This window comes from Cygnus olor, chromosome 1, assembly GCF_009769625.2.
Source record: "Cygnus olor isolate bCygOlo1 chromosome 1, bCygOlo1.pri.v2, whole genome shotgun sequence".
Lineage (NCBI taxonomy): Eukaryota > Metazoa > Chordata > Aves > Anseriformes > Anatidae > Cygnus > Cygnus olor.
The window spans coordinates 102,599,153-102,612,586 of record NC_049169.1 but is presented as its reverse complement, the minus strand read 5'-3'; the positions used below and the strand labels follow the sequence as shown (position 1 = coordinate 102,612,586).

The following is a 13,434-nucleotide window of genomic DNA, read 5'->3' as shown; positions in this document are numbered from 1 at the left end:
CTGCAGAGCTGATGGAGAGTCTGCGCCAGGCTGAGCGGAAGAACTGGACGCTGGATCAACACCATATTGCCAACCTCTGTGACTCCCTTAATCACTTCCTTACCCAGACTGGTCAGCTCCCTCATCTGGTTGGCCCACAGCAGCCCCCTCGAATCTCTGATTCTTGTGCCCTGAACAGTGGCAAACAGGAGCAATCCATGAACCAAGGTAACTGGGATGGAAACTGAAATGCCATGCTAATGAAGGTGCAGTTCTCTGAATATCCTAAATTACTTGCCACCTTGCTAGTCAGTGCAGCAGCAAGCAGTTCAGGGCTGGGCTGTCAGAAGCCGTCCATACCAACTCAGTCTCCTCTGACTTTAAAGAATTAGGATGTCCTATGTTTACGGCCTAGATACACCATTATTATGTGATGCGTACTGCTGAAAGGCTACCTGTCCAGACAGAAATACATTTAAAAGATTAACCTGGAAAGAGAGAAGGGGAAGGGTTTTTTTGTTTGTTTGTTTTGTTTGGTAATGGTAAGATTTAGAGTTTACTGTTCTGGATGGCAGGAGCTGTAAAACAGAAAGCTTTCGCTCTCACTTTAGAGAAGGAATGACTTGACAAAAAGTAAGAGGATGCTCTCTGAGCTGAGTGCAGAGGATAACATGGTCTTGGTACAACTGTGATGGTGTGTGTTGCCTAGTGCTAAACTAAATGAGTTCAAAAAAATAAATAAATATTGAGCCATCTTCTGACATTTTTCAATGGAAAAAAAAAATCTTTACTAATAGGAGAAACTCCTGCAGGTGCCAAGAACAAGATCCTTGACCAAGCTATAGCTTGTGGTTAGGACCCAGCAACTGAACACCACCTCAGTATCCCATAGGTTTGAATGGGTTGCTTTATGGCTGAGCTGCAACCCAGTCAGGACCAAGACAGCTGACCAGAACATTAATAGTTTGTTTTACTTCATTCCACAGTGAACTCTTATGGTCAGCCCCAGCCTCCCCATCTCTTCTCCGGGCCATCTCCTATGTACCAGATTTCCACCCAGGATTCTCCAGGATATAATCGACCAGGTAAGAGGCAATGTTAAGGCATATTTATACCACAGAACATTGAAAACAAAGAGAATCACAGAACAGCTTGGGTTGGAAGGGACCTTAAAGAACATCCAGTTCCAACCCCCCTTCCATGGGCAGGGATGCCACCTGCTAGATCAGGTTGCCCAGGGCCTCGTCCAACCTGGTCTTGAACACCTCCAGGGATGAGGCATCCACAGCCTCTCTGAGCAACCTGTTCCAGCGCCTCACCACCCTCTGAGTGAAGAATTTCCTCCTAACCTCTAATCTAAATCTCCCCTCTTTTAGTTTAAAACCATTGCCCCTCATCCTGTCATTATCTGATTGAGCAGAGTCTCTATCTTTTTGTAAGTCCCCTTTAAGTACTGAAAGGTTGCAGTGAGATCACCCCAGAGCCTTCTCTTCTCCATGCTGAACATCCCCAGCTCTCTCAGCCGTTCTTCATAGGAGAGGTACTCCGGCCCCTTGATCATCTGTGTAGCCCTCCTCTGGACCCGTTTTAACAGATCCACATCTTTCTTGTGCTGGGGGCCCCAAATCTGAATGCAGTACTCCAGATAGGGCCTCACAAGGGCAGAGCAGAGGGGGAAAATCACTTCCCTTGCCCTGCTGGCCACTCCTCTGTTGATGCAGCCCAGGATGCCATTGGCCTTCTGGGCTGCAAGTGAGCACTGTTGGCTCAGGTTGAGCTTTCCAACCACCAGAACCCCCAAGTCCTTCTCTGTAGGGCTGCTCTCAGTGAGTGCTTCTCCCAGTCTGTCCTCATGTCTGGGATTGCCCTGACCCAGGTGCAGCACCTTGCACTTGGACTTGTTGAACCTCATTAGGTTCACGTGGACCCACTTCTCAAGCTTGTCCAGGTCTCTTTGGGTGGCATCCCTTCCTTTGGTTGTACTGACTGCACCACTCAGCTCGGTGTCATCTGCAAACTTGCTGAGGCTGCACTTGACCCCACTGTCTATGTCGATAAAGATACTCAACAGTACCGGTCCCAGGACAGATCCCTGAGGGACACCACTCGTCACTGGCCTCCACCTGTACATAGAGCCATTGACCACTACTCTCTGAGTGCAACCTTCACGCCACCTCCAGTGACGAGGGACCTCACCTGACTGCCTGGATTTTTCAAATATGATGGAGAGTGGCATGGCAACTCCATCAACCAGTTCCCTCGGGACCCTGGGATGCATGTTGTCAGGCCCCATAGACTTGTACTTGTTTAGTTTCATCAGATGGTCTCGAACCTGCTTTTTGCTTATGGTGGGAGGGACTTTGCTCCCCAGCCCTCATCTACAGGTTCAGGGAAATAGGAGACATGCGAAGCCTGACTGGCAGTGAAGACTGTGGCCAAGCTGTTAAGTACCTCAGCCTTCTCCATGTCTGTTGTTACCCGTTCACCCTTCTTGGTCATCAGAGGGGGAACACTCTCCTTGACCTTTCTTTTCTGGCCAATGTGCCTATAGAATCCCTTCTTGTTATTCTTTGCATCCCTTGCCAAGCTCAGTTCCATCCATGCCTTGGGTTTCCTAATCCCATCCCTGCACATCCAGACAGCATCTGTGTACTCTTCCCAGGCCACGTGTCCCTGCCTCATGCCACTGTCTGTGCATTTCTTCCTTGCACCTGTTTAACCAGCAGGTCCTTGTGCAGCCATCCTGGTTTTCTGCCCTCCCTGCTCACTTTTTTAGACAGGTGGATGGAGAGTTCTTGTGCTCTTAAGAAGAACATCCTTAAAGAATTGTAAGCTCTGTTCAGCTCCTTTGTCCCTAAGGATGGTATTCCAGGGGATCTCATCCACTAGGCCTTTAAATAGCTGAAAGTTTGCTCTTTGGAAGTTCAGGGTCCTGACTTTGCCCTTCGCCAGGCCCATGTTCCCTGAGATTACAAACTCAACCAAGGTGTGGTCACTGCAGCCCAGACTGCCTCCAATCTTAACTTCTTTAAAGAATTCATCTGCACTGGTAAGCATCAGGTCCAGTAACTCTTCTCCTCTGATAGGTTTGTCTAATACCTGGACCAGGAAGTTCTCCTCAACACATTCTAGGAGTCTCCTGGATTGCTTACAGCCTGCTGTGTAGCTTTTCCAGCAGACATCTGTGTGGTTGAAGTCCCCCATCAGGATGAGAGTGTGCAAGCATGACGCTTCTTGTAGTTGAAGCAAGAAGTCCTCATCAGCAGGCTCCCCTTGATCAGGCAGCCTGTAGTAGGCCCCAACTCAAGGTGCCCTTTATTGTTCCGGTCCTTAACTTTTACCCACAAGCTCTCAACCTGTCCATGGTGTGGTGGTTTTACTTGGGTGGGTGGCTGAGCTTCACCACAACCGCTCTCTCACTCCCCCTCCTGAAAGAGGAACGGGGAGAAAATATGATGAAAAGGGCTCAAGGATTGATGTAAGGACGAGGAGATCGCACAGTAATTATCGTGACGGGCAAAACAGACTCAGCATAGGGAGATAGTAAGATTTATTGCCTATTACTAACAAGCTAGAGAAGCGAGAAACAAAGGAAAGAAACCAAAAGCACCTTCCCCCCCCATCCACCCTCTTCCACCTCCTCCCCCCGAGCGGCGCAGGGGAACAGGGGGAATGGGGGTTATGGTCAGTCTATAGCGCTTCTTCACCGCCGCTCCTTCTCGGTCACTCTCGTCCCCTGTGCTGTGGGGTCCCTCCCACGGGATGCAGTCCTTGCTGAACTGATCTGGCGTGGGCTGCCCACAGGCAGCAGCTCTTCAAGAACTGCTCCAGATATGGGTCTGTACCACGGGGTCCATCCCTCAGGAGCAAACTGCTCCAACCTGGGTCCCCCACAGGCAGCAGCGCCCCCCAGACCCCCTGCTCCTGCGTGGGCTCCTCTCCACGGGCTACAGGTCCGGCTTGGAATCTGCTCCGGCAGGCGTCTTCCACAGGCTGCAGCCTCTGTCGGTGCAGGTCCACCTGCTCCACCGTGGTACTCCATGGGCTGCAGGGGGACAGCCTGCTTCTCCATGGTCCTCACTACAGGCCGCAGGGGAACTTCTGCTCCGGCGCCTGGAGCACCTCTTCCCCCTCCTTCTTCACTGACCTTGGTGCCTGCAAGGCTGTTCCTCACTCCTCTCTCTCTCCCAGCTGCTGTGTGGCGCAGCGTTTTCTTTCCCTTTCTTAAATATGCTCTCACAGAGGTGCAAAACAACATCACTTAGTGGCTCGGCTCTGGTCAGCAGTGGGGCCCTTACCTAACATGGGGCAACTTCTAGATTCTTCTCACAGAAGCCACCCCTATGGCCCCCTGCTACCAAAACCTTGCCACGTAAACCCACTACACATGGCTGTTCCTTAGAGGTTTCTCTTCACAATCAATCCATTCCCTACCACAGAGGGCAACACCCGACCTTCCTTCCCTGCCCATCTCTTCTGGAAAGCTTGTAGCCCTCTATTCCAGTGTTCCAGTTATGTGATTTGTCCCACCATGATTCCACGATAGCAATCAGGTCATATTTTTCTAATTGCACCATTGTTTCCAACTCCTCCTCCTTGTTTCCCATGGTGTGTGCGTTGGTGTAGAGGCACTTCAGCTGGGCTATTGGTCTCATTGCATTTTCAGAGGAACCCTTCCTAACTGCTTGGGGACAGTTCTCCAGTATTTCTCTGTTGTTTCCTAAAGAGACAGTGTTCCCAGGTTCACTTCCATCACTCAGAGGCATGTACCCTTCCCCTGCCGCATCTAGTTTAAAGCCCTTCTGATAAGCCCAGCCAGCTTGTTGCCCAGAACACTCTTGCCCCACCTGGCCAGGTGCACCTCATCTAGTGTCAGTGTGCCCAGTCTCTCAAAAGTACCTCTGAGCTTGTAGGACCTTGAGCTTAACACCAGCCTCGCAGCCAATTGTTCACTTGGTCCATTCATCTCCTCCTTCTTGGGTCCCAGTCACCAGCTGGCAGGGTAGAGGAGAACGCTACTTGCACTCCTGATCACTTCAACATCTTTCTGAGGGACATAAAGTCCTTTTTTATATTTCAGAGTCTCTTTGTTGCAGTCTCACTTGATCCTACATGAAAGAGTAGGAATGGATGGTAGTCTTCAGACCCCACCAGGCTTGGTAGCCTCTTCATAATATCACAAATGCAAGAACTGGTTCCCAAGTCCTCTGTGCATTTCTCCCAAAACAAAGTGCTTCTCTGATGAAGCACTGAGGGTAGAGAGAGATTGGACTGCAAGGGACCCTCCATTAGTGCTCTGGCAGGGTTTAGAATTTCAAGGAAAAAAAAAATAATTTTTTTTTCACCTCACATAAATCATCGTACAGTCCAGTCTCACCTTCAGTTGGTTGCTCGAAGGAAAGATTACATGAGAAGTTTCTGTTGCTGAAGTCCTTTGTATTCTATCAGCAATTAGCTGTGAGGAAAGTTAAGGAAGCTGAGACTGAACCTCTATAGAAGCTGCTGTGGAGAATTACACAGCACACCACCTACAGACATTAGTAGGTGCTGTCTGACGGTAAGAAATTCATGCCAGTAGTGTTCTTGCTTGTTAAACTGCTGGAAGGAAGTCCACAATGCTTCTATGATTTCTTTGGCCAAAGGCCTGCTGTAAAAAAGTACAATGTTTTTTCTTCTAACTGTTCTTTCCCTTTCTCTCTTTTTTTTTGGCTCAGCTCACCATCTGGTCCCTCGGCCTCCAGGGCCTCCTCCAGGTGCCAATGAGGAAATCCCCGATGATTTCGACTGGGACTTGATCACTTAGCGAGTTACAGACTTAAGAGCCCGTCCTTTGTGAAGGACGCGGGAGGTGAGGGGGACATGGGGTGAATGGTGCTGTACCACCTTCCCCAGCCTCCCTACCTTGCCTGTATATAGATATATATTCTCTATCTCCGCCAGAGAAGCCACCGCAAGATGCTGCCGAAGATAATCCTTCCTTGCGTCCTGTTTTATCTTCTTTTTCTTCTTTTGTTTATTATTATTATTATTATTATTGTTATTATCAATAATTGAGCACAGCCCTTCCCCTCCTCTGGTGGCCTCGGACGCATCAGATTGACTCTTTCATGTTGCGTGGTGCCCTATGGAGGGCAGAAAGATGGTTCCTTGGTGCCACGAAAAGACCTCGGAAGGTTGAATCCTCGAGTGCATCTTTCTCTGCCTCCATCGTTTTGCGTTTAACAATCCCTCTTTCCCTTCGAGGTGGCCAGTGAATCTGTTATATTGGCTACCGGAGTGAGAGAGTCTAGTGGACCCTGGGAGCCTGTAGTTATGTTGTTTCTTAAATGTTGTAAAGGTCGGGGGCTAAAGGGACACTGGAGGGGTGATCTTAGCTCTGTGAACTTTCTCGCACCCGCAGAAAAAGCAAGAAAAGTAGTAGATATCCCAAGTACAAAGAGAGGGTAATCTCTGAAGTAGGGAGAACAGAGCTGAGCTGGGAGGGAAGACCTGAGTTTGGAGAAATGAGAATGTAGCAGATGTGGATTTCAGAATGCAGTGCCATCTGTGAGGACCAAGAACGATTTTGAGGGAATCCTGACCTGTTTTCTACACTGCCTTTTGCAGTCTCCAGGGAGGTGAAGTCTGCATACCCATCAGGTAAAAGAAGCAGTCAGGGGGTGTCACGATGCAGCGAAGTCTGTTCCCCAAAGCTTTTAATTTCACCCCCCACAACCAACCCTTCAAGCCTTTCTTCAAAATACGCAGTGAGACTCTCACTTGCATATACAAATTCAAAAGTTTTCTCACTATCAGTATTTGTTCAGTTTGTTCAGTTGTTATTTGGCCCTCTCCCCCTTGCACTTTTTTGGAGACTGTCCTTGCCTGTGGCTTGAAAATGACGACAGGTGTCTTGCTGCATAGGTGTAAATTCTTAGTCAGTGGTTCCACTTTGTGAACGGGCGAATGGTGGGAAGAGGAAGCTGCTGCTCAGAACAGAGGTGAATTAGGGGACTTCTGGTCAAGGGGCTTGAACCCTCTGGTCAAGGAAGTGGGAGGCCTTACAAGTGATTTTTGTAAGAGATGCATTAGAAGAGAGGACGAAGTGGGGCAGATTTTTAAACTGAACAGCCAGAGTATAGTATAGTATAAAATGAGGAGGGTGGGTCAAACCCTTGCAGTTCAGCTGGGGAGATAGATGGTGGAATAGAGTGTAAATCCCAATTGATGGGTTCTGTTGGCACTTGCAAATCAGGAAAGCAGAAAAGGTGCAGGAGCAGGAGTGAGTGTTGAGGTGTCTCCTCTCCTAAACTGTGTCCTTTGTTCCCCTTTTTTCTGGTATGGCTCTGTTCTGTCAAACCTTTTGTTTCCTTTACATGTTTTATAAAGCCTCCCCCCAGACTTTATTCCCTGTTTACCAATGAAGGGAACAAGACACACAAAATATCATGGCGGCTTGACATACCTGGGGCAGAGGAGGTAATAACCTCTACTCTGACTGAAGGAAGGTGGGGAACTAACATTGCTTTTTAAATTTGCTGTAGGGATGAACCAATTGGATCTTTGTCAGGGAAGTGGACAGAGTCTCATTGTATTGGGGAGGGGGGGGATGGGACTTTTCTTTTTTTTTTTTCTTTTTTAAGTGTGTGTGTGGGGGGAGTTCATCATTGAGTGTTTCCAAGAAAAATGAGGAATTCCAGAACCAACTTCAACATGGAGTCAGCTGTTATCTCTGCTGCCTCAGGATGGGAACGACACAACTTGGAAGCATGTGTGATTGGTTTTCTGTGGAATGTGGCACCAGAGACAACCTCTTGTTGGTGCCAGTTAGTGCTTTGCAGAGGATGTTACTGAGAGCCGGCCCTGTGGATATCTGAAACCACCAGAAGAAAAAACAAGAAAGATGGCTCCTTCTGCATATCCAAGTGCTCCTCATTTGCATATTTGCCTCATTTGCATATTCAATCGCTCTTCATTTGCATATGTAAATATGTGCCGGTCAGTGTGCAAATTAGCCTCATTCCTCTGTCCCTGAAATAAATGTGCATTGTTAGTGTGTGGGAAGGCATCGGGTTGGCTACACGGAGCTCTGCGCTGCAAGCTGGTACCAGCCTGCGGGGAGCGAAGGGATGCAAGCCTGTCTTGGGGAGCTCTTGCAGGCCCTTCCGCAGGGGTGTGGCCCACAATGTTTTGTTCAATGGTCAGGGAGAGAGGGGTGCGGTCTCACAAGTTTATTTTTGTGCATGCTTTCTTAATAAAAAGAAAAAGTGAATGTTTATGGTTTAACTGTTTTGGTGCCAGTATTGAATTTCTTATGGCGGTGCCTGACAGGTGGGCTTGGAAAATTGCCAGTTACCTTGTTACCAGCTACCTTGGAAATAGCCATGTCCACACCCAACTTCTAACTTAACAGCTTGCACCTGTATGTACATTGACAACCTAAGAAGTTTAGGTTGCAGGAGAAAGACTCAAAAGTCCCTGTAGCTGTTTTCCCAAAACTGTGATCAGTGAGTGTTTCAACTCACATGTTTTCCAGAAAGGCAATGAAAACTATAGCGTGGCTTAGTTGTTTGTCATAGCATTTATTGACCTTACTCCTTAAACCACATCCTTAGAGTGCTTAATAAGGAACAGGGAACATTCAAGCCTGGGGAACACCCCTAAAAAGTCTGATTGGAAGCAATTTTTATCCTCTCCTACAATAAAGACATAAGCACATCTCTCTTCTAGAGAACAGGACATGACTGAGCTGAAAGAGGCTAGTTGTCCACCTTCCTGGGAGTCAGACTAGAGGTTATCGCTTCTCAATTCCAAAGTTTTCCCAACTGCGTGATAGTCCAGCAGCCATCTAATCTAGTTCATCAGTGAAGGCAGCTGCTCAAATTCTGCTTGTGATATCCTAAAATGCAGTATGGACATTTGGGTTGTTTCAGGCCACCTCCGGAAAGGAAAGTTTGGGACTACTGGTGGAGTGAATGTTGGGGAGACAGTGAGTGAGTGCATGCTTATGAACATAGTTATACATTGTGAACTGGGCCAGTTACTACTGTACAGTGATGTATTTGTTGGGATAAAGAGATATCTTGGTCATCTACCAGGGCACGAAAGTCTGTTAAATGCAGCTCACTGGGACAAGTTCTGATGTACTGCTGTAAGAAAATGTAGTGCTTCCCTCTAGATTTATCTTCAGAAAAAACCCTCTCAGGCCCCAGTATAGTCAAATGAGAGGAAAGGTGGGATGGTGGATTCCAAGGAAAGACACCATTGTTGATTTCATCTGCATTTTATCAGAGACAGGAGATGCAGAACATCTATAGTAGACATATGCAAATAACTGATAAGTTCCTTATCTAGCAATTCAGAAGTTAAACTACATGATCACACCACAAATCGTTCACCAAGCCTGCTTTAAACTTTAAAGTACTCTGGGTCTCCTGTTTCACCAGAGTAATCTGTCAAAGATTATTACTCTTGATATTTCCAGTTTCCACTCTCTTTATCGCAAGACGTAAAGGGCATTTGCTGATGCGATCTGAACCATCTCAGTGCCCTGTGTGCAGGTGTGTTGATTGATCAGATGTGTTGGAGCAAAAAAAAAAAAAGCAGAGAATTGATGTACAGAGCTCTTTCTTTCTGCATTGGTGAAGTCCTGCATTAGACTGTGCTGCTAACATCCTTGTCCGTTGAAGTCTTGCTTTTGGCAAAGGAGAAAGGGGTTGAGTGTGTTGGTTCATCAGTAAAGGCTCCTTCCAGCACTCCTTGCACTGTTTGCTGTGCCTTTGCCCTGAAGTCCCGACCCACAAAAACATAGAGCAGAGGGTTTATGCAGCTGTTACCATATGCAAGTGCTGTAGAGATGTGATCCCAGAGGATCAGTAACTTCAGTCCTGTTCCAGGAGTAGCTACAAGGAACAGAATCCCAACTACATGGAATGGAACCCAACAGATGAAGAATGCAGCTACCACAAGCGTGATTGTTCGCAGCATCTTGCCTTGTGGCTTATGAAACTGACTTGCACGCATTCTGAAAGCAATAAGAGCATAGCAAACTGTCATTACGACAAAGGGGAGCATGAAGCCGAAGACAGCCCTAGTTATTATCATTAAGGCGAAGGGTACAGGATAATGATCCACATCAAAATTTCCCAGTGAGTCATTACCACTGTAGTCACTGTCAAAATCAAGCAAAACATCAGGAAGGTGAAGTAGATTTAAATGGAGGTCAGCATCGGATGGTACAGACAAGTTAGTATTAGGTAGATCACTACCAGATTCCAATAGCCTGATGTCAGGATAGGCAGTGGAAGTTAATAGGGAGTGCATATCTACAGAGGCATAAAAAAGGTGAGCTGCTGTGGTTGCGTCTTTGTTGGTGGTTATACTCTTTGCCTGGAAATCTGGATAATTGTCAGCAGGCTGATGAGTGAAGATGGTGCTAGCATACATGATAGTCGGTACTAAAGGTGAGTTTTCTTCCAATAACTTAGTTATAGGATCAATGTCATCCATATAATCTAGCATTTCATTATCTCCAAAATTGTACCCACACTCAGTTTTGCCATCTTTGTTGACGATCTCACGGTAGTGAAAGACAGGACAACAGAAAATGAGGGCCAGGATCCATATGCCACTGCATACTAGTGATACAAATTTCACCGTTCGATGATTTTGACACCAGACAGGTTTCATCACAAGGAGGCACCGGTCAATGCTGATTGCCATGAGCAGAAAAACACTAGCAAACATGGTGAAGATTATGATCGATGGAATGATTTTGCAGAGGAACCAACCATATGGCCAGTGTTCGTGGAGGAACAAGTGAACAATGTAGAATGGCAAAGATAAGCAGCACACGAAGTCAGCCACAGCAAGGTTTAGGAACCAGACAATGTTCACAGACCTTTTCATTTTCAGACCAGCAACCCAGATAACCAACCCATTGCCTGGAATACCTATGATGAAAACGAGGATGAAGATAGCAAGGGAGCCAATGGTTTCTGGTGCATAATGTACAGCAGCCTGTTCATGTGAACTGCTATTAATCAGGAGTGGAGGCATTCTGTAGTTATAAAACAGAAAGCAAATTAGTAGGCAATTCATACTCTCCATTTTTTTTTTTTTTAAATCTATACTGAAGTATCTCTGAGGAAACAGTACTGAGCTGGCTGGATACAAAGGCATCAGTCTATACTAGTTTGTGCTAAAGACTTCTACTGATCCGACTGTTCTACAGCTTCATCATTCTCATGGTGGCTAAGCTATGTAAGTCGCACTATTCAAACAGGGATTTTGTATATGTACTTATGTTCTATTTCTGTCACCCTTTTTGATTTCAGTCTGGTTCTTTTTACTCTCCACTCTAAAATGGAGCTCTCACTTTACTCACATGCCCACACAATCACCAGGTGTCTTTCCTGATTGACTTCCAGCTTTGCACATAATTTTCTTCTTCAGAAAGACATTTAAGTTCCTTTTTAAGTTCCAGAAAGCGTTTTAGTTCCTTTTCTCTTTAAAATGAACAGTTTCTTTTCCTGGCATAACCAGTGAAATAGGTTTAGGTTGAGAAAGCAATGTTTGTTTTAATGAAAGACCCCTGCTCTACTTTCTTGACATCATAAATAGAACAGATAGGACAGCAACAATGCTTGCTAAAGGATATTTTTTAGGGAAGTCTCAGTAAGCACTTCCTTCTTGCTTTTCTAGCCTATGTATCTGTGTTCTGAGCTCTCTGCTAGATCCTTGAAAAGGTAGTCTTGATGAGCAGAAAGACAAGAAATTAATGGTTTAAGAATGACAGAGATTTAGTTATAGGAAGACAAAATACAGAACAATAGTAATGTTCTTGAGTCCATTAGGCACCAAAAGCTGTCCTATTGCATGACAACAAAACTGAGCCACAATACAATTCAGTGTGTTTTTAAAACTATGAAAAGTGGCAATGGAAATACTAATTATTCAATCATTCTTGGACTTAGATACTAGTAAATTAAGAAGGAAAAGTGAAGAAATCTAGAAAAGACAAGATAGGTCCGAGAGAAAAAGCCTAATATTTATCCTGTAGGCATTAACAGAACTGGTTATAAAATCCTTGTTAACTAAACCCTTGCCAAATCAATGAAGATAGTGTTGTTGCTGTATGGTCCCTAAAAGCATTATTAGAAGGCAAGGAAACCGCATAGGCAAGAGCTGAATACAGCCTGCGGAAGCAACAGAGGAGACATGAATAAGACAGCTAAGACCAATTCTATTTAAAACTCCATGCCAGTACTTAGATGCCAGTCAGGGATTGTTGTGTGCAGGACTAAATCTACAATATTATTAAAAGATCTGAATAATCAAATTCTTTCTTGCATAACATGTAGTCTAAATGTGGAGTGGTGCACAAGTGTTCAAACTTTCACCACAAAGAAAATGAGATAGTTGCAACAGACATTGTAATTTATCTTTTTTGTAACAATTGCTCACAGGCTTAGGTGAGGGTGACCCATGAAGAAAGCTATGAAATAAGTTGCTGGAAGGCAACTAGGGTATTAATTTAAAATTCGAACAAGTTTGTTCAATTTCCTGTGATGTTGTTGTTACATGCAGAAGCAACTTTACCAGGAACAACTGCAGAAAAGTGCTGCAAGAGCTGAATCTGGCTGCCTCCCCATATAGCTACAGAAGGTGGTATGAAGAGGGTAGGGAATCAAGGAATGCTGTAAAGACAGTAATGCTGTCCACAGTATGTTTTCAGGAGTGTTAAGAGGGCTACTATGCGGTTATGAAGATGGAAACAAGAATTGGAGGGAGAACAGAGGCTTTTAGAAGTGAACAGTAAAAAACTGCAAGCTGAAGAGGAAAGCAGAATTCTGTACCTACCCCAGCAAAACAGTTATTTTGGTGTGTCAGGGAGCGAGAACCATCAGTCCTGTCTCTGAAGTGACTGAAAAAAAAAGAAACACTCAAAACATTTTAGGAACTGCTTTTTTCCTCTGTGTACATGTATATGCAAACTACCCTTTCTGCCCTGAAGGAAATGCTTACAATGACTCATATTTGACGCTTTAGAAGGCAATTGGCTGGTAAAATAGCAAAATAAAACCAACCAAGCAAGCAAGCAAACAAACCAAACCTTTCACCACTGTCAAAATAAAATATTGTCCCGAGTCAAAGAACAACAGGAAGCTAGGGAGTGATAAGCAGACACATTCTTTATTATATAGTTTCCATAAGACAACACAAGATCACAATAGCAAATCAGATGTCTTGCCTATTGGCATAACACTGACTTTTTCTTCATGTAAATCATAAATACAAACACCACCATGATATCATTAGGTGTCTGAGCTACTGTTTTATAGCTATTTCATCTTTTGTCAGATGGGCACATTCATCTATCTAATCCCATTTCTTATCATTCTGGATTCTTATCAATCCAGATAAGCTTCTGTCCCAGCCTGAGACAGTTTAGTTCACCAAACATAGAACATTGTA

General features: G+C 45.4%; 2 protein-coding genes across 4 annotated transcripts in view; one reads left to right on the top strand and one right to left on the bottom strand.

The window, feature by feature from the left end:
- FOXJ2 (forkhead box J2) overlaps window positions 1-8,244 on the top strand; it is a 33,418-nt gene extending 25,174 nt beyond the window's left edge. For all 3 annotated transcript variants that reach the window (XM_040574736.1, XM_040574743.1, XM_040574732.1), the window contains 3 exons: window positions 7-207; window positions 966-1,064; window positions 5,694-8,244. In XM_040574736.1, the coding sequence (XP_040430670.1) occupies window positions 7-207; window positions 966-1,064; window positions 5,694-5,782 (389 nt within the window). In that variant the 3' untranslated portion in view covers window positions 5,783-8,244. The remainder of the gene's footprint in view (window positions 1-6; window positions 208-965; window positions 1,065-5,693) is intronic.
- Window positions 8,245-9,225: 981 nt separating this feature from the next.
- Window positions 9,226-13,066, bottom strand: C3AR1 (complement C3a receptor 1). The gene is made up of 2 exons (XM_040574757.1): window positions 12,820-13,066; window positions 9,226-11,017 (listed from the first exon to the last, which is right to left on the bottom strand). The coding sequence occupies exon 2, from the start codon at window positions 11,014-11,016 to the stop codon at window positions 9,613-9,615; it is 1,404 nt and encodes a 467-aa protein (XP_040430691.1). The 5' UTR covers window position 11,017; window positions 12,820-13,066; the 3' UTR covers window positions 9,226-9,612.
- Window positions 13,067-13,434: the final 368 nt, after the last annotated feature.

Excerpts from the sequence above, each read along its gene's own strand:
- C3AR1 (XM_040574757.1), bottom strand. The coding sequence starts at position 11,016 with ATGCCTCCACTCCTGATTAATAGCAGTTCACATGAACAGGCTGCTGTA.